The 22,992-nt window shown below is 48.5% G+C and overlaps 1 protein-coding gene across 1 annotated transcript; it reads right to left on the bottom strand.

Moving 5' to 3' along the window:
* Positions 1–234: 234 nt before the first annotated feature.
* Positions 235–11,904, bottom strand: DLL4 (delta like canonical Notch ligand 4). Its single transcript, XM_054400243.1, is given in 12 exon segments — positions 235–1,959; positions 3,366–3,474; positions 4,204–4,912; positions 5,368–5,587; positions 6,670–6,839; positions 8,212–8,342; positions 8,451–8,511; positions 9,508–9,777; positions 10,517–10,574; positions 11,060–11,332; positions 11,823–11,853; positions 11,855–11,904. Coding segments are annotated over 12 exon segments (2,088 nt in total). The 3' UTR covers positions 235–1,953.
* Between the last annotated feature and the right edge of the window lie 11,088 nt (positions 11,905–22,992).

Consider the following 22,992-nt stretch of genomic DNA (forward strand, 5'->3'; position numbering starts at 1 on the left):
ATTTGGCTGTCACAGAATCATGGACCCTGAAGTGTAAAAGGACAAACCACAATAAACTGCATAGTAGCAGGAAAGTATTTTCATTGCTTGGAAAAAAAATAAAATTCAAACTTTGTCATCACATTAAAAACATTACATGAGAAGTAATAAACATATTTACACTTCTGTTTTTGATTATAAATATACATTATATACAAAATAATGTTATAAAACATAGAAAGTTCAGTGCTTCCGATTTTTTTTCTTTAAATTACTGAAATACTAGTCTTCAAAATAAACTACAAACAGACAAACTAAAACCCATATTATTGATTTCTGAAGGTCATCTTCAAAACGGTCCTATGTGGTCAGAGCAGAAGGTCAGTAGTGGACATGATGAAGGGGTCTTGTCTGCACAGTTCAAGGCAGTAGATGGGCTAGTCCAACAACAGGATTTACAAGGTCAAGAATATCACTGTCCAAAGGATAGCACGGTCCAGGTTTCTTCCAAGAGATCTTGTATCCTCCCTCCTCATTCTGCCCCACCCCACAGTCTCATTAGTGTCACAGCACTTTCCACTGGGGTGTCCGCTACTATCGCCATAAATATGTATATGAGAAAAGAGCTTCTGCCTGCCTCTGGTTTCCAGGGGCAGGCTTCCCCTTCTCCACGCAGCAGTGGGTGGGTAGGAAAGAAACAGGGCAGGCCTAGAACCTTCTAACTATAATCTCCACCTGTCTTGGCAGAGGGTGTCTCAGTGGATGCTTTGCTATTGGGCATTTGGAACCAGGATGAAGGACAATAGTTGGGAGTTTTGCAACCAGATGGAGAAATGGGGAAGGGGGATCACACTGCTGCTTCTCCTTCAGAATGTAACAGCTGCAATTTTGAGACTATTTGCAGTAGAAGGTGGCACCTAATTCAGAAACACAACTTAAACCCCCAAATTTGTGTCAAAATAAGGCAGAAGGGGAGAGAGAATGAGGAAGGAGAAAAAAAAAATCTATTCACAATCACTGGTAGTGCAAAGGGCATGAAAAGAGCTGAGACAACTCAGCACATAAAGGTTCTAGGAGCTGATTGATTTTAAACGCATTTGTAAGGCTTTAGATAGAGTTGGGATCAATCACACCTCCTCCTTATCAATGGGGAAGAGGCAGTACACATTCCTCCTCTCAACTTTTCCTTCTGCAATGTTTAAATCCACAAATATCCTGGCCCATGTTGTGGCTTGGGTTAATCAGTTCTCCACAACATCACTGAAAGAGACGACAAGTAAATTCGGCATTCCTCTTTCCTTCCTCCTCTGGCCCCTTACACAGTCTCCAGTACATGCAGCAGGAGGGAGGAGATGCAGATAGTTGTGTGGCAGAAAGTATCAACCACCCCTGCCCAATACTGCTCAGGTAACTGCAGAAAGAGCAGCCAAGTCTCTGTTTGGGCTTGTTAGATTCTCTTGACACATTTTAGGCACTTTTAAACCCAGGAAAAAAATAAGAGATCTGGTTTACACTGTATCCATTATCTGCATAGCAATGTGTCTTTCTTCACACCTTTCATGGCAACATCTGCAATAGTTAAGTGCCTCCATATCTACTGGCACCTCCCATAAACCAGAGTTCTGGAAAGCCAGGGGTCTGTCCATGAGGAACTGGCCTCAGTATCTTTTAAAACCAAATTAAACCAACAATATTTTTAACCCCTCTCTCTTGCCTCTGCCTCCTCTCTTCTACAGACAATGAAATTTCTGGTATCAAACTTCAAACAAGGGCAGTAAGAACAAAAAGGTGTATTGCATCTTTCAGTAAATTCACAGTCTGTCCAGTTCACCCAGTTCCATCCTCCGCCTGAGAGCAGCAAGTTGCATGTAGTTAAAAACAGTCCAATCCAGTTCTGAATTGTAAACAATGCAGCAGGAACGTCCATCTACTGGCATTACCAAGTCTGAGGTGCAAATGGGCTGATATTCAGTCTTATACCTGTCAGGATATAAAATGAGACCAAGAATGAGAAGGAGGCACAGCACAGAGCGCTGCTGAACTCACAAACTGTGTGATTCACACCAGAGCCCTTTAAGCCAGACATTACTGCAGCTTCACTACTGGCTGGGCCCAGAGACAATCAATCACCAGCAAAATAAATTGTCTGTGTGATGAGTAGCTTCTCTACCTGCACTGAGGGGAGGAAGGCTTACAAATCTGAGTGCTTAATATTAGGTCTCTGTAAAAAGTGTACAGTATAATTAAACAACTTGAGTCCAGAAGCCTGAATGATGCAGAGAGAGGTTTAAGGAGCTGCCATTCTGAAAATAAAAACACTTCTGGAGATGCTTGATCTAATTCTGGGAGTCTAGTTTTGCTCAGCAAGATCCTCCATGGGAGATATAGTATTTATGTGAGTTAATGGGAATGAAGCTTCTAGCTGTCATTTGTGTCTTTAAAAATCCTTCCACTTAGTCTTAAACCTTTAATATTGTTGGTTGACTTGTGTTCCAGCTTGGCTTTAAGAGGAAAACTGATATCCACTTTGGCAAGGGAAACAGAAGCCTGCAGATCTGACTTCACAGTCGCTGCTCTATGGCACAGCAAGCTTCTCTTCCCTGGAGTCTGAAACCAGTCCTAAAAATGGCTCCACTGAAGGCAGCAGGTATCAGTTCATGTCAAACTGCCTTTAACTTCCACTAAGCTTTCTCCAAAGAGTCAGTAATTCTTCAGTAACTGGTTGGCTCCTCAATAGCTGCTTCCTAAAGTCCTAAAAGTTCAACACTAGGCCCTTCCCTTTTCATGTACCTACCCTCTGACCTTTCAATATAACAAGAAAATCTAGATGTGTTTATCAATAACAGCATTAACTTCTGTTAGACAATGTTTAGCTGGAGCTTAAATGCCAACAGGTTGGAATTACCTTATTACAGACTTCCTCGGTGGCTGTTAGGCCTACCCACTAACACCTGCAGCTACCTTCCATCTCCTGCTGGAAATGTATAGATTTGTCTGTTTCCACAGAACACAGATTATCCACTGTAGTCGGGGAAATAAGGTGGCTTCATGTCAATGGGCCTAGGAGCAATTATTATTTCCATTTTCACTGACTACCTATTTAAGACAAAATAATGCTACAATGTGGTGAATCTTTATGGGCTGATGTTCTGTGCTTTCATCTCCCACTAACTTATCTAAGCTCAAAATCTCTGCTTTCATAATATCAGAGCTGCTATTTTCTTTATTGTCCCCACTGTATGTTCTGTGTGGGCCACAGAAAAGAAGGTGAAGGCTGGGAAGCATTAGGATGCCTGGAAATAGAGTAACCCGCTCAGATGCAGTTTTAAAGGGCCATCAATCTTTTACTTTGTGAGTTTATGCCATTCCACCTGGTACTTGCTTACCTCCGTAGCTATGATGCACTCATTTCTTTCTTCTGTTATCACAAAGACGGACTGGTACATGGAATCCCTCGGAGAGCATATCGCTGATATCCTACACTCCGGCTTTTCACTAAGGCAGGGCAGCGAGAAAAGAACGTTAGATAGCTGCTAACGAGCCTGGCTCTCCAAATCTACCATGAATATGGAGGGGTGGAATGAGATAGCCAGGAAGGTGTGGGAGGGAAATGCAGAGGATGGAGTTTCACATGTTCTATATGATGACAGGACATTATACTAGAAAAGATGAAGTAAGAAATAGCTTGTGTCTTCCTATGCTTCTGCCATGTCCAAGCAGTGTGCTCCTCAGATGCCCCAGTGTAACAGCCACAAGCACACTCCAGACAACACTCTCAATACATGCATCAGAAGACTGATGAGCCAGTGAATCCCTGCCCTTCTCTAAAAACAGCAGCTATTTTTACTAATTCTTCTCAGTAAGCAGATAATTTTGCCTTCTTAATAAGCAGAATACCCATTTTTAATCACTGTATGCCTTAACTGTTGTTTCTTCAAGATCTACTGAGGAAGGAAAGACACTTCTTAAATTCACCAGTGACTTAGCCACTCCCGCTTCATCACAGCCATAGTAGCAGCACCCGGCACAAACAATTTATCTGATTTAGTTCAGAGTATCTCTTGGCTGTGACACGCATACTCCAGTATGAAGATTCCTGACTTTGTTGTGGTTTGGTTTGTATGTTATCTCTTTCTTTTTTCCCCTCTATTTTCTCATTTGCTTCTAGACCAGTATGAAGATGAGGGAGCTTAAGAAAGACCAGAAAGAAGACTGCATTCTCACCTGTGTAATCTGAGGGGAGACTTCTCTCCTAAACACTTTTCACTTTTGTAATATTTATCTTCCTGTGTCCCTCTACTTGTCAGGTCTTTTACCAGATTGTAGTCCAGTTTATGATTCTTGGGTTTGTAGTTTGATTTCTCCAGCCCACAGTCCACTTCAAGGTCTTTATTTTTGTTGGTGTTTTTGAGCTGGGAAGCTGGGATGAGATTGTCCTTTTGGAAATCAGACAGGTTGTTCATTGTCTCCAAGTCCTGCTCTGGGTGCATTCTCATCTGCCTGATGACCATCGCTATCATGCAGAACAGTATGAGCAAAGCCACCAGCCCCACCCCCATGGATATAGCAATCCAGGGGACTGGTTTAGGAGGAAGTGTAACAGGCACTGAATAAACTGGCAATTCACAACGGTTGCCCATGAAGCCAGAAGGACAATAGCAGACAAAGTTGGCACTATAAAGTCCACTGTAGCATGTGCCTCCATTCTCACATGGCCCAGAAGCACATTCATCTCTGGTTTTGATGTCACAGTTCCTGCCACTGTAGCCTGGCAAGCAGGTGCAGCTGTAATCATTGATTAGGTCATGACAAGTTCCCCCATTGGAACATGGGTTTCTGGCACAATCATTGATGTTTATCTCACATTTCTGACCAGTGAAGCCAGCCCGACAACGACATACATGGATCTGACCAAGGTAAAAGCAGTTACCATCTGAGGAGAAAAAAAATTACAGTAAAAGTAATTAGTCTGCAATGCACTTCATTCAGAAAACTAAACCTCTCCCCAGGTAGCATTTTATACTCTCTCCAGAAGAAGGTGGTTGGTTTACTAAGCAACTGCAACTTCCTTCTAGTTTACCTAATTGTATCCCCATGCCTTAAAAATATAGCCCTTGTAAATATGTAATAAAGTTAATTTACTTCATTCTCCCCTCTTCTCCATAACACAATAAACCCTGTGCCTTGTTTTGTTGCATAGAAAATGCCAGTGAAAGCCCCCACCCGGCCTCACATGAGACTAAAATTAGGGTAGATGTGGAATACAGTGGGGGAGAGGGACTAATGTGTTAGAGGAAGAGTAGAGGTCAGATTGGATTTCTATCACTTCTGCACTGAAAAGCACAAATGAGGCAGAGGCACAAGGGGGTTTTTGCTGCAAAGACTCACCATTCGCACAGGGGTTGCTTGTGCACCTGTCTACTTTCTTCTCACAGTTTGACCCTGTGAAGCCAAAAGGGCAAACACAAGTGTAGCTGGCCCCTTGCTCTTTTTCCAGGCATGTGCCACCGTTAAAGCAGGGAGAATCGATGCAGGTCAGAGCGCTGTGCTCGCAGTGAGTGCCGTAGTAGCCAGGCGGGCACAGGCAGTGGTAACCATTCTCCATGTCCTACAAAACACAACATTAGGCCACTGTTACTTCATGGCACCAAGTGACAGCTGCTTGTATGTGCATTTTTTGGTCACAGTAAACACTGTTCAGTCCCTTTGCATCCACACTCCCATGTGGCAAAAGCAAGAGTAAATAACTGCAGGCTGGACTGTGAGGGACAGAGCTGTGAACTGGTCGTACTCAGCATGGAGGAGTAACCATACAGCTACACAAGCAGAGCAGACACAGTTGTAGGGAGCCCACAGGCATCTAGACAAAACCATCACTAACATGACTACTCTCTAATGGGATCCTGAGGTCCTCGCAGGGCAGAATGGCATGCATTGACCTATACAGCTGTGATCAGGCTCTTTATCCTCAGCGTGAGAGCCCTTTTTTGCTTTACAAGGGCTTATATTGCTTTGCTATGGGTAAGTCCCACCACTTACGTAACAACCAAACTGTTTCTTCTTTCCAAGTACTGTATGTCCAGTATATGGGAGAAGGGAGCTAGGGTCTTGTGCCATTAGCTTTAATCCAAACATGCATCCAATTACATCTGATGTCTATTATCAATCAGTCTTTATCAACAGGTAGAATCAATCATTGACTGGGTCCGAAGCCACACTGAAACATTAGACTGCAGGCAACTAAAAATGCAGAACCCTGTTTCAGGGACAGTGTTTCAGCTGATTGCCCCCGTATTGTCTGACATTACGCTTTCATAGCAGAAAGCAGAAGTTTCCGTTTACTTGCTATTAAAACACAGACTCAGCGCATTGCTGTATGAACCTTGGTTTGAGAAGCTTATTTTTTTACAGATCTGCTCCCTCACCCACCTTGTGTCTTGCCAAACTCTCATAATGGCTGCCACAGAAACCCAAGGATCAGTTGACTAATTCTAATCTAGATGATACATCTCCTCCTGTAACAGACTTCCTCCCCTGACACCTCTCGGGAAGGGTTCAGTACGCTAGTTGTGAGTGTCAGTAATGAACCTGTGTACTATCGAATTCCCATTATGTTGCTACAGAACCATTTCTGAAAAGCTATACTGGGGCTTGCTTCACACAAAGCCTTTACATTTAAAATGTCCTTACCGTGCAACTGCCGCCATTCCTACAGGGATTGCTGTCACACTCGCTGATCTCGTGCTCGCAGTCAACCCCAGTGAATCCCGGTCTGCAGGAACAGGTGTAGCTGCCCTGGCCAGTGTTCATGCAAGTTGCTCCATTTTTACATGGTCTGTGGTGAGTGCAGTAGTTCAGATCTGCAAAGAGAGCAGGAAATAAGAGCAAACCCCTTTTGACAGCTGGGAAAAGACATTCATACAGAAACATGTTGGTCAGCAACAGAGAATTTTCAGTGAGGTATGGCATTTTGCCTCCACTAGGGATACTGGAGATGATTATCTGGGTTATTATCAGTAATAAGATGTTTCAGGTTGTCATCAGTGTAGGTACTCCTCCACAACTGTCACTGTAATATGTGAGCTCTGGATTTTGAGAAACCTGGCAAAAATTTCACTTTCTTAGTGCTTGGGTGTACCTTCCCTTTTTTGTGTGCTTAAACCCACTGGCTACAGTGGTATTTAGACACCAGGATGGAAAATGTACTTCATAAGTGTGTGTTATCCAAAGGACATGCCACGGCACTACGGACACTGTGCAAACATCACACAGTAAAACAGAGAGCCCCATCTTTAAAAGGTGTGCTCCCAGGCACATTCTGGAGAGGCAGGGAGGAAATATAGATGTTTTGGCTTGGAGAGTTAAACAAACACTACAAATCTTTTATTGTTTATTTACCATGCTCTCTTGTTATGAATGTTAGTAGTTTAAACCATCTACATGTTCTGCCAAGCTTGATGGTCCTTTTTTTTTTCCCTTTAAATCTGAGTCAGAGGTTAAGCACACAAGTTCATAGGACAGAAACAGAAAGTCTTTATTATATCTATAAATACCACAGAGTAATTGGAATACAACTCGTTAATAGATAACTACAAGCAGAACAAAAACCTGCTTAGTTCAGACTTCGCCATCTTAATCCTATAACTGTCTTGAGAACACTTGGTTTGCTTTGAGTCCTTCATGATCTGAGTGCCAGCAGTGCATATATGGCCTTGAGGACATGACTGCTCAGCTGGCTACGGTTCAGTGATTCAGTGGGTTGAATAGGTGGAAGTGGTCTGGTGTACCTTAAAATGGAACCTGTACTTTTCATTCTTGCTTACATGATTTCTCTCTCATGCTCCAGACTTATCACATGAGTTAATTTCCTTGTATGCAAAATAAGGAAGGTCCAAATGATGCTGTTTACTGCTGCTCGTAACTGTTTAGTAAATTGTTAGAGCTGTACAGGGAATAAGTTAAACTTAGCTTGAGCAGGCAGAAAACTTGAATGTTCAACACTCATCCAGGTTGTTTTTTTTCCAAGAGAAAAACTGCAGCTACCAAAACAGTTTGGTTGTTTTCAAACAAGATCACTACATGAACTGGTATCAAAGAAAGTGGTGGTACAAACTGATGTCTAAGAACATGGACCTTGTGGAAATTTAATTCCAGATCCAATGGGTCACATTCCTTAGTTTGGTGCTGAGGAGTACCCAGTCTAGAGCCATAGCCACAACCTTCAGAACTAACCTTGATCACAGAAGAGGCCACCCCATCCTTCATCACATATGCACTGCCATTGTGTTTTACAAGTCCCGTGGCGGCAGCCTATATGGGGAATGCATTCATCACAGTAGCGGCCTTGCCAACCGGGACGACAGCTAAAAGAAAAGTCAGATTAAAACATTAATGACATGGAAAAGAGTTTAAGTTTCTATTACAAGGTGACATTTTAACTGAAGTTTAGATTGCAATTGCCATCTACTCACATGCACTCTCCAGGCTTGTTGCAATATCCGTTCTGTTCAGTACATCCAGATAGACAGATGGCTGTAAAGAGAACATGAAAACCCAGAAATGTTTAGGTAAATACACATGGCACTAGAGAATACCCTTTTAAAAGGGCAAACACCAGCTTTTAAAAATATTTTGAAAATCAGTTTTGCACTTTCAGAGCTTTGTTTTAAAAATTCAAGGTACAAGGAGTTCTGAAACAGGAGAAGCAAACAAGGCGAGCCAACAGTTGATGAGTTCTCCCTTAGTTTTTCAGTTTATACAACAAACATGAACTCTTGCAACTCTTGCTAGAAAAGGAGCAAGAGAAGACTGCTTTGGCTTCTGCTAACAAGAGACTGAAAAACCCAACAGGGCCCTGAGCTCACAGTAAAGATTTCCACTGCTACACTGCAACACCTGTCTCATCTCCTGTGGCAGCAGGAACGGTGGAAGCATTTGTGTGGGCAAGCTGCTAGCATTGCAACTTGCAATAGATATCACTGATTCAGGGATATCAGCCAAGATCCTTTCTCTGCTACCTTGCTCTTTGCTGCTAATGCTTGCAGAGGTGAAGCACAGCGCTGGGAGTTGCAGCCAAAGCGGGCAAAGTCCTCAGCGTGCAACTTTCTCTCTCCAGGCAGGGAGTGGAAAGGTTAGCATGAAAACATGGCCCTGGGCTCCTACTGGGCAGCCAGGTGCAATGTGTGGTTGCAACACTGTCAAAGGCATTGTATTTTAAGGACTGACCACAAAGGTAGCTATGGCCAGGGTCAGGCCAGCTGGCAGGACTGGACAAATGTTTTTGGATCCGTTCATTTAATTACCTCCCTGATGCCTTTGAGGGGGTGCGGGGACGGGGGGTGGGGGGGTGGTCGTGCTTCCTCCAAGACCTCTTGGGTCTCATCCCTACCCCACACTAACACTCTGTTAGCGCCGACCAGGGCCTGGGGCACCAAAGTGGGTGACGCCCCTTCACGTGCAGAGGTTTTACAGGCCCACCGATGTTCACGAAGGGCCCAGAGTGGCGACGGCAGCATGGTGGCCACTTACGCTCGGTGCAGTACTCGCCGGTCCAGCCAGGCAGGCAGGCCAAGCTGCCGTCTGCCTCACACACGTAGTGTCCGAAGCGGTCGTCGCGGCGCTTGCAGAGGCGGGAGCAGCTCTCGCCATAGTAGTTCTCGCTGCAGACCACCCGGTAGGAGTAACGCAGCTGGGTCAGTGGTCCGCTCTGCACGTCCTGTGACCAGCCCTCGCCCACCGACAGCGACCGCTGGATGGACATCTGGCTGATAAGCCACTCCTCAGAGGGGGGCCGGGAGCCTGCAGGGACAGCAAACCCTGCGTTAGCCGCCGGTAGACACCGATAGCAACGGGTCCCGTTCCCCCACCCACAACGACGACCCTTATCCCGCCGGGGGGGATTGTGTGTGTGGAGTGAGGACCTCCCGCTCACATATCTGTACACAGGCGTGTGTGTATACATATGTGTATATATGCACGCACGTAGAGGTTGCCCCCGTAGGCAGGCGGCCACCGGGGTGTGCAGGGCGGGAGTGCTAACCCCGGCCGAACGGGGTTTAGCAGAGGGGCCTTTGAAAAGCGAGGGTTGCAGTGAAATATCCTTTTCCTCTCCGCTCAGAAAAACATCCCAAAGCTATTATTCCTTTCCAAAGGGCGGAATTCGAGCAAGGTGTAAAATACAGGAAAAGGCGGCCGGGGCTCGCTGGCAGCCTCCCGGCTTTCTCACCACAGCCCGCCTCGCTTTCCCACGCCAAAAATAAACCGGAGGAAACGCAATTGTGTTGGGAGATTAGGGCCGGGGCAGAATCAAAGCAGCCCCTGATGGATATCGTTGCGGGACCGGCTCCTGCCGCTGGTGGGACCAGGGCCGGCCCGGCAGTTATGGCATAAACAGCTGGGCCGGGGGGGGGGAGGGGGGGCGGCCCTTAGCCTGCTGCGGGCTGGGCCACGGGGGAGAGAAGGGAGCCAGGGCGGGAGGAAGGGGGGAGGGCTGCCACCGACAGGGCGCCCCCTGCCGGCGGCGCGGGGCCGTAGTCACCTTCCGGCAGGTAGTTGGCGGGCGCATGCCAGGCCTGGATGATCAGCGAGAAGGTGCCCTGCGGGAAGCGGACAGGGGAGAGAGAAACCAGCATTAGCACAGCACCCACCGGGGCACCCACCGCGGCACCCACTGCACTGCCCACCTCCGCGCCCCTGCCCTGCCCCGCCGATCCGCCCCGCGCTCTGCCCCGCGGCTACGCGCCTTTCCTCTCTCCCTCCTACGAACCGCGGAGTATATCCCTCCCCACAAACAACAACCCCTTTTGCATCTGTTTCTCTTAACATTTATTATCCCAAGAGCTTCTGGGATGGATGCGTTTTTTCATACTTCCCCCCCCCCCCCCCCCCCGCTCTCTCTTTTTTTCCTTTTCTTTTTTTCCCTCTATTCCCCCCCCCCCCCCCCCATTCCCCCCCTCCCTTAAAGGAAGTTCTGGCACTAAGTCTAAAGGCAGAGAGCAACCTCTTTACACTGCAGATAAAGAGCCTTTCCATGCCGCCCTCTTGCCCTACCACCACAGTTGAGTTTAAAGTGGAATCTCACCGGCCACGTGAAGTTAAAGGGCAACTTAATGGGGCTGTCAAATCTCTCCGTATCCTTGATGCTGAACGAGTTTATTCCCAGAACCGGAGTGATGATGCTGCCGAAAGTGCAGGCTCCCGGGGAGACCACTGCCTGAAAATGCTTTAAACAGACTCGAAAGAAGGTCCTGCAGTGGGGGGAGCAAGGCTTCCCGCTGGCCAGGGACCCGTGGCTGTTCACGAATTCGTGCAGCTCCAGCTGGAAGACGCCAGAGCCGGACACCCTCTGCACAAAGGGGAGACACACAAAACAGCCAAATCAGACCTTACCGCGGCTTTGCCATACAAACTTGCTTTCATCACTCACTTTATATTTCGCGAACCCTATTTTTTAATTTTTTGTGCGATGTGCGATTACCTGATGTAAAATCATTAACAGAAACGTCAAGCCAAAGATGCGCAAGGCTGTCATTCTGTGTTATTCAAGCTGCCAGTTCTTAGCGGTTTTAGTTTTCCTCCTGTATTCCTCAAACGGTCCAAGCAAGTGCTTCTCGGTCGAGGGAGAAAAGAGGCGTCACGGCGATTCTCCTGGAGCAACCTGCTCTTCCAAATATTCCCCGAGCACCAGCAGAAATCGAAGGTAAAATCCAGGTGTCGATCCGCCAGTCCCCTTCTGGGAATTAATCCTGCAGTCAACCGCTGACCTCTGATCGCTGCTGTCGCCTTTATAAACTCCAAAGCCGGGTTCCGCTGCGGGAGGCGGAGGGGAGTGCTTGGTGTGGAACCGCTCCTCCTTTCACCGGTGCTCGCAGCTCAGTAAATGGAAAACTTGCTTCCCTTCGAGCTGTTTATATAGTTGCCTCGCATCCTCACAAGCTCATTATGTAAACTGTCAGTCAGACTCACGGGCGATCCCTCCCCTTTTCCATCTTTCCTTTCTGGAAAAAAAGAACCAAATGTTGCGGAGAGCCCTCATATCCAGAATTAATACCCTGCTGCCGCTGCCGCCGTCGCCGCGGCCGCGCTGCCTGCCGCGGAGTCGAGCTGATTACGAACAAGCCGAGCATCTGTTGAGATATTTACGGCGCTCACCCTTGCGAGAGTTCCCTCGAAAATCAAACGCCCCTCCACAAACCTACTTTCCTCGGCTGACGAACAATAGCGGATAAAATGTTTTAAAAACACGCTTGTTAGTTTGTTTGTTTGCTTGCTTCTCTCCCCCCCACACCTCGTCTCTCCCTGTGTCTCCCGGCTCTCATGCCAGCCGCTTGCCGGGGCTGTGGACCAGGCAGCGCGGAGCCCCGCTGCCGCGGCCGGGCCGTCAGGCAGGAGCTGCCCTGCCCCAGCAAGGGCGGGCCCCAGGCGGAAAGTAAAAGTAAAGAGGTGCTTGCCCGTCGGGCGGGCACCTGGGACGGCCCCGTCGCTGAGGCGCAGCGGCTTGCGCTGCTGCCTGAGCCCAGCTAACGAGGATGCGCCGAATGCCACCCGAGAAGGGGGCGAGTGGGTGATGAGGGGAGACGGGCACAGTAGGGATCTGCGGGCTCTCACACTCCCTGCCGTAAAGGGTGGCAAACGAGCGCCGGAGCGAGCTGCGCGATGCCAGTGGAGATGCAGTCCGCCTCTCCTGCTACTGCCCCGGCCCCCAAAAAACACGGGCAAGGGGGAGATTTAGGGCGCTTGCAGGCAAGAGAGGAGGGGGCCGGGGGCGGTGTCAAGCTGCTTGGCAGTGGCCGGTGTCGGGCTGCGGTCTGGCGTGTGCCAGTAAAGCCCTTGGCCTGATTGCCGCGTGCGCTTATTGTTGGGTCGCGTGTCCCTCATTAAAGCCAAGCACAGAGAAGGCCTTTCATGTGGCTTTTTATTTCAGCTTGTTAAATGGATGGGAGGCCAGACGGGGGTGGAGGGAGAGATAAACCCTCAGCTGTATGATAATGAGTTCTTGCCACCTTTATGCCAGTGCCCGGCTCGCAGAGCTGCGGACCTTTCCAGCGTGGATCACCTGGGGAGCAGCGCCGAGACGCAACGCGCTGAAAGTCCCCTTTCACCCCAGTGCTCTCCCAAGGGTCTTTTCTTCCAGCGTTAATTCCCCAAGCTGGGCTCTTTTTTTTTTTGTTTTTTTTTTTTGGGGGGGGGGGGGGAGTTGCGTGGGGCGTTAGGGGTGAGGTAGGGGGTGGTGGATAAAAAAGGAAAGCTGGGGTCCAGGCTTGTTTGGAGGCGAGGCATTATAAAGAGGGCGCACCCCAGCTAAACTTTCCCGGCCGTCCCGCTTCCCCGTCCATTTCCAGCAAAGCGGCCGCTTTTCCTGGAAACCAGCTTTGTTCCGGGATGCGGTTACAGTCCGTGTGAGGCCAGGCGCCCGGGGTAGGGCCAGGAGGGCACGGCACGACTACTGGGCTGCGGAGAAAGAGCTGATGTCTCCTCAGGCGAAAGCCCCGAACACAGCCGCACCGGTCGCCGTCGTGAACAGTGCCGCCGCACCAACATGCGTGGGTGTGTGGCCAGGTATGGGGCCAGGAATCGGGGTCGCCGCCAAAAGGGGATTAAAACTTCTCCCGATCCCTTCGGCGCCGGAGAAAGCCGGAGCCGGGGACACAAGAGCTGGCAATGTCGGGGGGCTGTAACCGGCGGCCCGAGGATGCGTGTTCGTGTGCGGGCACGGGCGGGAGTCGTGGCCGTGATGGAGACAAGCCGCAAGGCAGAGGCACAAGCGAGGAGCTCTTTTGTCTCGGCCTCGTAAACAAGTGGGAAGGAGGAATGTGTCGCTGCTGATGAACTCGGAATTTTGCAGCGATCCGCCCGGCCAGATCCCGGCTTTACCAGCAGCAGCGTCAACTGTCAAAATCAAATCTGATGCTAATAGCTTCGGTACTAAATAAAATGAGAGGCCAGATAACATCAGTGCTTGATAAATGGTAATGAATGTCTAACCTAGGGGAACAGAAGGGCTGTGGGGCTCTTTAATTCAGTATTGAAAGGCTAGCTGGGTACTGCAGGCTCTAGCAGATGTTAGTATGTGTGTGTTTTGATTTTTGACTTGTATTGGACGTTTATTAGGCTAACCAGAGCCACCCTACGCATGGCCACTTGGTCCAGGCACCATCTGGCACAAGCAGGGCGGCGTGCAAGAATAGGGCCTCGCTTTGGTGCTGAGGATCCACAGGCAGCATCTACCATATGGACCCGGCGCTAATGTAGGTTAAAGCAAGACAAGCTGATCTCTGCTTTTCACAGCTCCGCCAAACCTCTCTGCTGTCCTGGCGGCATATACTTTGGCGACTGGGGAAGTGCACCCGCTTCTGCCTTCCCCAAAACCTGCCAAGAGGGGTGCGAGCCCCACAAGCACTCCTCACTTCCTACACCCCCCACCCCCTCTTGGTGGTGGGTAGTCGCCCTTTCTGGAGCTGAAACTCTGCACCCCGTTTCCCTCCTTCCCAGGAGGAGCAGAAGTCGCTCCAGCTCCTCACGTGTCGTCCCGCAGAAAACAAGTATTTTCAGAAGCTTGAGTGAGTGGTGCAGAAACAGACGTAAAATCCTTCTCGAAACTCCAGGGCATTATTGTGATTGCAGCTATAAAAAGAGCCTGTAATAAAATAATAACCGGGGAATATAATAAACCACCTGCTGCATGTTGACACACACACACGAGTTCAGATTAAAAAAAAAAAAAAAAAAAGTTGCATTAATAGCATCAAACAGCTGAGCCTGAAAGTCGACCGAGAGCAGATCAGAAGCGGAACTCCTGCAAACCCTTTCCTGTGCCCAAGGTGCTATCCTGGATCACTCCGGAGAACAACAGCGCAGAGACACCCCCCTCCACCTCCGGAACCCCGGCTCCTTTCGAGAGGCACAGGTCCTCGGGGCAGGGAGTTACGGGGCCCGCCGAACCCCCGGCTTTTCCGAGGGGCGGCAGGGGTTACTCACAGCCCCAGCCCGGATGCTGGGCAGTGGTGGGGGTGCCCGGTAGTCGCCGCCTCCTCACCGTTTCCCATCTCTCCTGTTCTCTTCACTCGAGGTCAGGGAGCTTTCGCCTGTTCTTTTGCGCCTTATTTGCTGCCGGTTTGTCTCCAGCCTTGTCCGGCTCAGCATAAGTGTGGCCAGGCCAAACGTATCTCGCTAACGAGACAACGTTAATTAATTCCGGACTAGTGAAAGTTGCCAGCCTGCCCAAGCCTTCCCTTCCCCCCGAGCCCCCGTGCCAGGCTGCCTTCCTTTCCCCGTTCTCGGGGTGAACGTTCAACGCTTCCCCGGGGACTCATCCAGCTCTTCCCCGCGGGATGTGCCCAGCCTCCCATTGGGCTCCTTTCTGCCATCCGTGCCCTGCTGCTTTAAGGCTGCAGGTACTGGGAAGGGGCAGGGGGGCTGCAAAGGACTCAGAAACGTCACACACCTCATCCGGGAGCACCTGCACCGCGCCTCCTGCCATCACCCTTTCTTTTCCTTTCTTTCTGCTAGTTCCATATTCCCTACCATGCCCACCCGACCCACGGGGGAAGCTGCCACGGGAGTGGCGTGAGGGGGCTCCCAGTAATGTCACAACCGCCGAGGGCTTTCCATATGGCTGCTGCTCTCAAGGTCCTGCAGATACGGAGCATTCGTACCTGCGTCGGGGGCAGGACCTACCTGGTGCTCTGGCCATGCAGTGATGCCACCCGGGATTTTTGGGAAAGGACACTCCCGATCTAGAGGCTGTCCCTGTCTCCCCGGTATCCCAGGCTGTCCCCAAGGCAACAGAAACCACAACCAGGCTGGCTTGGCCGGGGGGGAAGCTTGTCTGGGGGGTTCCGTGGTTTGCCCATTCCCCTAACCTGGGGGGAAGATCTCCTGGTCCCAGCCTCTTCCTGTGTCTGAAGAGCGGTGCCAACTCCACACTTAACCAAGTCCCTCATCACCACATCTACACATCTTTTAAATCCCTCCAGAGATGATGACTCCACCACTGCTCTGGGCAGCCTGTTCCAGGGCTTGACAACTCTATTGGGGAAGAAATTTTTGCTAATGTCCAAGCTAACCCTCCTCTGGCACAACCCGAGGCCTTTTCCTCTTGTCCTGTCTCTTGTTATTTGGGAGAAGAGAGAACCCCCACCTGACTCTGATCTTCTTTCACGGAGCTGTAGAGAGTGAGGTCTCGTCTCGGTCTCCTTTTCTCCAGACTAAACAACCCCAGTTCCCTCAGCCACTCCTCATAAGACTTGTTCTCCAGACCCTTCACCAGCTTCTTTGCCCTTCTCTGGGCACTCTCCAGCACCTCAATGTTCTTCTTGGAGTGAGGGGCTCAAAACTGAACGCAGTACTTAATGATGCAATTTCACTAATGCCAAGTACAGGGGAAAATGATTGTCCTAGTCCTTCTGACCACACTATTGCTGATACATGCCAGGGTGCTGTTGGCCTCTCCTTCCATACCTTCCATTCAGTATTCTCCTTCCATCCCTTCAATGTGCTCAGCTCCACTCTAAGCCGGATTCCCCAATGGCTTTTAAAGCCCTTAGCTAGAAAGTTGCGCATCGATTTAGTGCTGACACACACCGGGAAATTCTAAGAAGGGAGGAGAAATAAAAAGAAAGACTAAAAAAAAAAAAAGAAAAGAAAAGAAAAGCAAAAAGCAGAAAATTTTTAAAATCCCCTCCTTCCTTGTTTTGTTTCTGTCTAAATGTCCGTGGCACAGAGCATCCCTCCCGGGAGCGCCGCTCGGAGGGGTGTTAATGTGGTCGATTTGGGGTACAAATGTTTGGAAATGTTTCCCGATTGGCACAGAAGGAGGGGGGATTTGCAAACTGTTGCTGCCACATGTCCCCTCCAGCCTGCCCCATTCTCATTGTAATGAGCCCGGCGCGTGCCTCATCTGCCGCCCGGCACCGGCCCCGGCACGCGCCGGCACCGGGATGAGGACCGGCTCCCTCCCCCCACAAACCCCGCACCGGCACCGACACCAGCCCCGGGCCGGGCTGCTTCTCCCCGCCGCCGGCTCAGCCGCTGTGCCTCGGCGCCCGTCCCGTTCAGCCAGGACAGGGAACCCGGGGGCTGCGGGGGGCTGTAACGATCAGCGCTGAGCCCCCCGCTACAAATCGATGGCTTCTTTTCCATACAAATGTCTGCTTACGCCTTTCTGTTCTCCATCTGTTTGTAGCTAACACCTGCCATTCAATAAATCGATTTGGCCATTTAATGTAACAGCTTCCCGGGACATTTTTTCATGCCAGATGCCACAGCAGCTCCAAACCTCTACCCCAGCTCAGCACCCGACCAGCGCAGCCGCCCAACCCGGAGCTTTGCCTCGGCAGAAACCCTGTGCCAGCCCAGCGAGTAGAGCTGCAAATTAACAAAAATATTAAAAAGTGCTGCCTTATTTGTTGTTGTTTAAATATTTTTTAACACTAACCCTACCAATCTCACCTTCTTCTTTAATGCCGCAGTTTTGGAATGCCTTGGGAGCAACATCCTTGCAGACCCATAGCCCACTGGCAGGTGTGCAAGTGGTGCTGGGATTCCTGTGGGTTAGTTGGTGACAGTTTTGGTTCTTTTTGTTTTACTCACCAATACATACTTTGCATGTTGTATGGGATGTTGGATTTCAAGGACACAAAGATGCTACTTTCCGTGGTTTGTCATGCCATGGCATGGAGCAAGGCTGCCTTAGGCCTTCCTTGCATGGACCACTTTGTTGCCTCCTCCCCACCCTTTCCCTTCGGGGGCATCTGAGCTGCAGTAATGCTATGGTCCCCAGCAGCAAGAGCAAAGATAGGTGGGTACTCACCCATGTGCTGCTCTGCCCCATGCTGGGGCACACCTTGGGTTTCCCTTTGACAGACCCATGACACACTCCAGGCTAAGTTGGGCTGTGGCCAGGTAGACCTCTGATGCAGAAAAGTGTATCTCTGAGGTAGAAAAGGTAGATCTGGATGGAGAAAGGTGGATCAGTGATGGAGAAAAGGTGGATCTCTGAGGCAGAAAGGTGGATCTCTAGATGTCACCCTGCAGTTCTCAGGGGAGGAAAAACAGCATCACTGGGGATGTGAGAAAGCAGAGTGAGAGACAGCATGGGAAAGTTCCTGGGCAGTTTCCTTATGGAGACAGGGAACAACTCTGGGCCGTCCAAGTTCAGTATTGCTGGAATTTTGTTTGACTGTGTTTGTTGTATAATTTATTGTACTGGGAGTGCCCAGAGCCATTGAAAAGCACCTTTATTGCTTTAAATATGAATAAATACATAAAATGAACCACGTAATAATTTTTATAAATACTTATAGGTATGTACATATCTCAGCTATGTGGGTCTGTTTCTTAATTAATTAATTCAGTGCAGGTTATGGACACCCTTTGCAAACGCACCTGGCTGTAAAAGCCTAATTTCCTTTGAAAGTCAGAAGACAGTCATGCAGTTGTTTGGCACTTGTACTTTAGATAGGTGGATAAAAGGGGGATTTTCTCATAAAAACACCTCTGGAAGCTATGTCTGGAACTGAGAGTAAGTATCTAGGAGATGACCAAATTGTTCTCTTGTTTTGAACCTTGGAGTTGTGGGTGAGATTGGCAGGAGAGAGTTGGAGAGACTGGAGATGTCTTACGTGGAGCGGAGTTTCCCACATTTTTGTTCATACACAAGTCATCGGTGGGTCAGCGTTGATGGATGGGACACTGGCCTGAAGCAGCATAACAAAATGGGCAGGCTGGCTTCTTAAAGGGGAAAAATTCCCTTTGCAGGCTCCATAGTAAATGTCCCATGGGCCAGGCTTTGGGAACTCCTGCATCAGAAGGTCTGTGTCTTCAAACAGATGGCAGGGCAGCCCTTGGCTACTTAGAATATGTTTGGGGCTATATTATATAGCACTGAGTAAAGAGATCTGTCACAGAAACACAGTAAAAGGCAGTTTTGACCCTTCCCCTGGGGAGTGGTGTGGATCCATGCTCCGCCTGTGTGACCAGTCGCTCCTCTCCCGACCCCCACACTGAGCCCACAGGATGTTTGGTAGGGACCCAGCATTGTGGTGCTCACTTCAGACAGTCAGGGGAAGAAGCCTCAGTCTTCTGGCATGTGAGATTTGGCAGAGCAAAGCCTGGAATCAGATGCTTACGGCCCAAATGCATCCACCATGCAAGCTGTCCCAGCAGAGCAGGACCAAGACAAGAGCAGAGCGGGGCATTTGGAAGTGCAAACAACCCTGCCTCAGCCTGGAGGCCTTCTCTGGGCTGGTTTCTTATAGCAGTAGGTATGCTATCATCAGGTATGGTGGCTACACTGGGTTCTCCTGCTTCCCTTATATTCCTGGTAGCCCAGCATTGGGCAGAAACCATGGAATGCCCAGGACATTTCTGGAGAGATGTGAAGGACAATGTGACAGGAGAAGGTCTGTGGGACCAGTGAAGTTGTACATGCTTGTGCATTGGGATAAGCTGCAGTAAGTCAGCTGTAACTTCTCAGAGCTACACACGCATAAAAACTAAAGGTATTTGAAATACAGCTGGCCACTTAAATAAGAAAATCCATTTAAAATTCCTGTCACTGGAGGTAAAACTTGCTAATGACTGAAAAGAGAGGAAGGCCATCCTGAACTTTTATCTGTAGTATTTATATTTACTTCTAGTAAAATAGATTTTAACCAGGACCAGCTGCTTCCACAGCCCATCAAAAGCAATCCTAGATTGTCCAGATGGAGTCACTCAAGACAGAGTCATGAGTGAGGGCTGCCACCGGCTCCAGGATTTCTGGATTTGTCCTATTTTAAGAAGATCTTGCATCCTGCAAACATTGCTTATGGGAAATGATTGGATGCAGAAATCCTAGCGGGAGCCCATGAGGCAGCCTCATGTGGAGATGTGGCAAAGTAGCATGCTGACATTTTGACATAACGTGGTGATGATTTTATGCTAGCATCAGCCCTCCAAGAGGAAAGTAAATATGTGACATACTGTTCAGAGAAACAAAACAAACCAGACAATGAGGTCCTGTGCCTGGTGACTGATGAAGCCTCTGCAGGCCCATGCAAAACCTCTTTTCCTTTGTGGTCTGGGGATGCTGGGAAGATGAGTGCATCAGGGTATCCAATACCCATCCCTGGCCCATCCATCCCTTCTCGCTTTTTGTCTTTGTGTGCGGCCATGCAGGGAGCAAACACAGAGCACCCGCTGTGTTTCTATTGTTTCTGCTGTCTAATGGCCCTACTTAGCCATGGAGGAGTGGGATGGATTTGTGCCTTGCTCACATTGTTCTTGGGGTTCAAAAGAATACTTAAACTAGAGCAGTAGTTAGTATGACAATGGAATAGAAATGAACATTCACTCCAGTGGCTGTGGATGGCACAGGGGCTTAGATAATGGGACAAGGGAGAAGAAAATTAATGAATCTGTCTGTCTGTTGACCCATCAGCATAAATATCTTGTCAGTCATAGGTGACAGCAGATCTAGTTGGCTAGTAAGACTTATGTTTGCCCAGGCTCCCATCTGTATTCTTTGAATCAAAAGTTTCATCAGGTGATTTAGCAGACTGAAGAAATCTGGTACTTGACAACACAGTAAGGCCCAAATGGATGAGCAATAAACTCTTCATCTGTGAATGTTAAATGATGTAGACCTGTGGTATGCAAAGGTACAGGTATCAACTTCTTCCCCCTCAGTGCTCATGGAAGGTCATGGAGATGCTCATTCACAGCCTACAAGGGAGCCTTTCTTGAGCTGAGCAACTGTGGGGATCTCATCCAGCTCTCTAATGCTCTTGTGCTGAGCTGTCCTGCTGGATCAAGACGTGTTCTCTCAATGGGTGCCCTTTTCAGAGGCTGCTTAAGGGAGACAACAACTAATGTCTCCCCAGGTCACCTGTGGAAGAGCAAATGACAGCTTTCATCCCATCCTGGAGGAGACGTATCTGCCATGATGGGTTAGGCTGACATACCGTTTTGTTGAAAAGTCTGGGCTGAGGCATGAGACCATTCTGTGTGGTTTTTCATGTACATACATACACAAACCCTTCTCAGATCTTAGGATGAGATTTGTTTCAGTTTATTTTAACTGTGTGGCTTGGGTTTGCTAGGGCAGCTATGGGCTGCAGGCCATTAGCAGTTCTGAGGCAGCCAGCACAGCTGACTCGAGTTGGCTACAGGTGTATCCCAGACCATGAACATCATACTCAGCGCAAAGGAGGAAGTTTGCTAGAGAGAGTTGAGCTTTCTGGTTGAGTCTCCTACTTGGGCTTTTTGTGGTGGCTCCTTTTCCTCACCCTTTTCCTGCTCTAGAGGACTGTCTTCCTGGATATTGTGACTGCTGCACCTTTGCTGGGGTGAGTGTAGCTTTACCTACTTTATTTTGTGATTTGTATCAGTTTTGCTGTTTCTTTAAATCTATTTTTATTTCAGCCTGTGGTCTTCTTTCCTGATTCCTCTTGTCTTTTGGGGAGGGGTCATCAGGTAATAGAGCAACTGCTGTAGTCTAGCCCCATAGACTAGCTAAACATAGACTCTCTGTAATAGGTATATAGGCCATATCAATTATCTATGCTTCCTCTTGAGTCAACACTGGGATGAGATATGGGATCATATCACTCGTCCTGGGAGGGGACTCTGTGGTAGGCAGGATAAATCATCTCATCCCAGAAACCCTTCTCTCTCCATTGACTCTGGAGAAACCTGCATCACTAGGTCAGAGGAGACCCTTAATTTTTAGAAAGCTAAAGCAAGGTGAAACTAATCCCTTCCACAGTGCTTGAGTACAGAGGGAATAATGTGGGTTGCCCTGATGCACAGAAACTTGTGGCAGAGCTGGGAGCAAAGTATGCCTCTAAGCGTGAACCACTAGCAAGTGCTTGGGACATTGGGCTGAGATTAGGATTAGATGTATTTTGGTTCTGGCAAGATCCCAATCCTTATGACAAAACTGCAGGGCTAGCTACAAGGTATAAAGAAATACAGCCTTGTAGATTGTTTCCATTTTGACACTCTTCCCATTGAAGCCTTCCTTGTGCTGCAGCAGTACACCTGAGTAAAGGGCATGGCTACAACCCAGAACATGATCTGGATTAAGCCAGGGATCTGTACCACAGTCATGATGCAGAACGTGTTAATTGGTAAAAGCAGTTTGTGCTCTGGGGACTGGATTTTGAGCATCCTTTCAACTATGAACGAAGGAGAGTCAAATGCAAGATTCTGGTTTAGGTTCATTCCTCACAAAGTCTGGAGTGTTGCAGCAAAGGTTGAGGAAGGAATGTTTCAAATGGCATATACCAAAACTAATGAACTAAGCATTTCCACTTATTGTTTATGCATGGAGTGTTCCAAAATAGATATTGTGATGAATCAATAGCTTTAAAATATGTCTGGGTTTTATTAATTCATTAGGGGATCTCACAGTTAACCCTTGAATAATCAGCTTAAAAGCAGAAGGCAGATTTACTGGCATATGGTTTTACATGGACATTTTGCTGGTCAGATGCCAAGATCTATAACAATTTAGATGTCCAGTGTGTTTTATTACCTAGGATCTAGCAGAGGCTTTAGCATTCAGTCTTGAAATGGACACAGTGGCAGCTCAGGTCTCTGGAGACTATCACCAAACTGGGAGGCTTTATCTTGCATGTTGGGAAACATTTTATTCTGTTCATGATGGATTGTCCAGTGAAGGCACTTCACACAATATATTGTACAGCTTCTTGCTTTGGTGCCTGCTTGTTTTCTTATTTAAGAGTTTTGGCCACATTTTCCTGTTGTGTTTCATTCTGTGCTTGCCACAGCTCCCCTGCAGATGAGTGCTGCTGCTTGCTTCATTTTAGAAACAATTCACAGCTGATTGGCTTCTGCTAACTCTTCCAATTGATGAAAACAGTAAGCCTTCATTTGCAAGGACTAAATCCAGCTTTAAAATTTTCCTAGATGTAGCTTTCTTCATTTGGGATTTTTGGCAATACTTTTACTTGGTTTTTTCCCATTCCGTCTCCCATCGGATGTGTTAGTAGGGGCTGGAAGGGGAGGCTA

This window comes from Indicator indicator, chromosome 4, assembly GCF_027791375.1.
Source record: "Indicator indicator isolate 239-I01 chromosome 4, UM_Iind_1.1, whole genome shotgun sequence".
NCBI lineage: Eukaryota > Metazoa > Chordata > Aves > Piciformes > Indicatoridae > Indicator > Indicator indicator.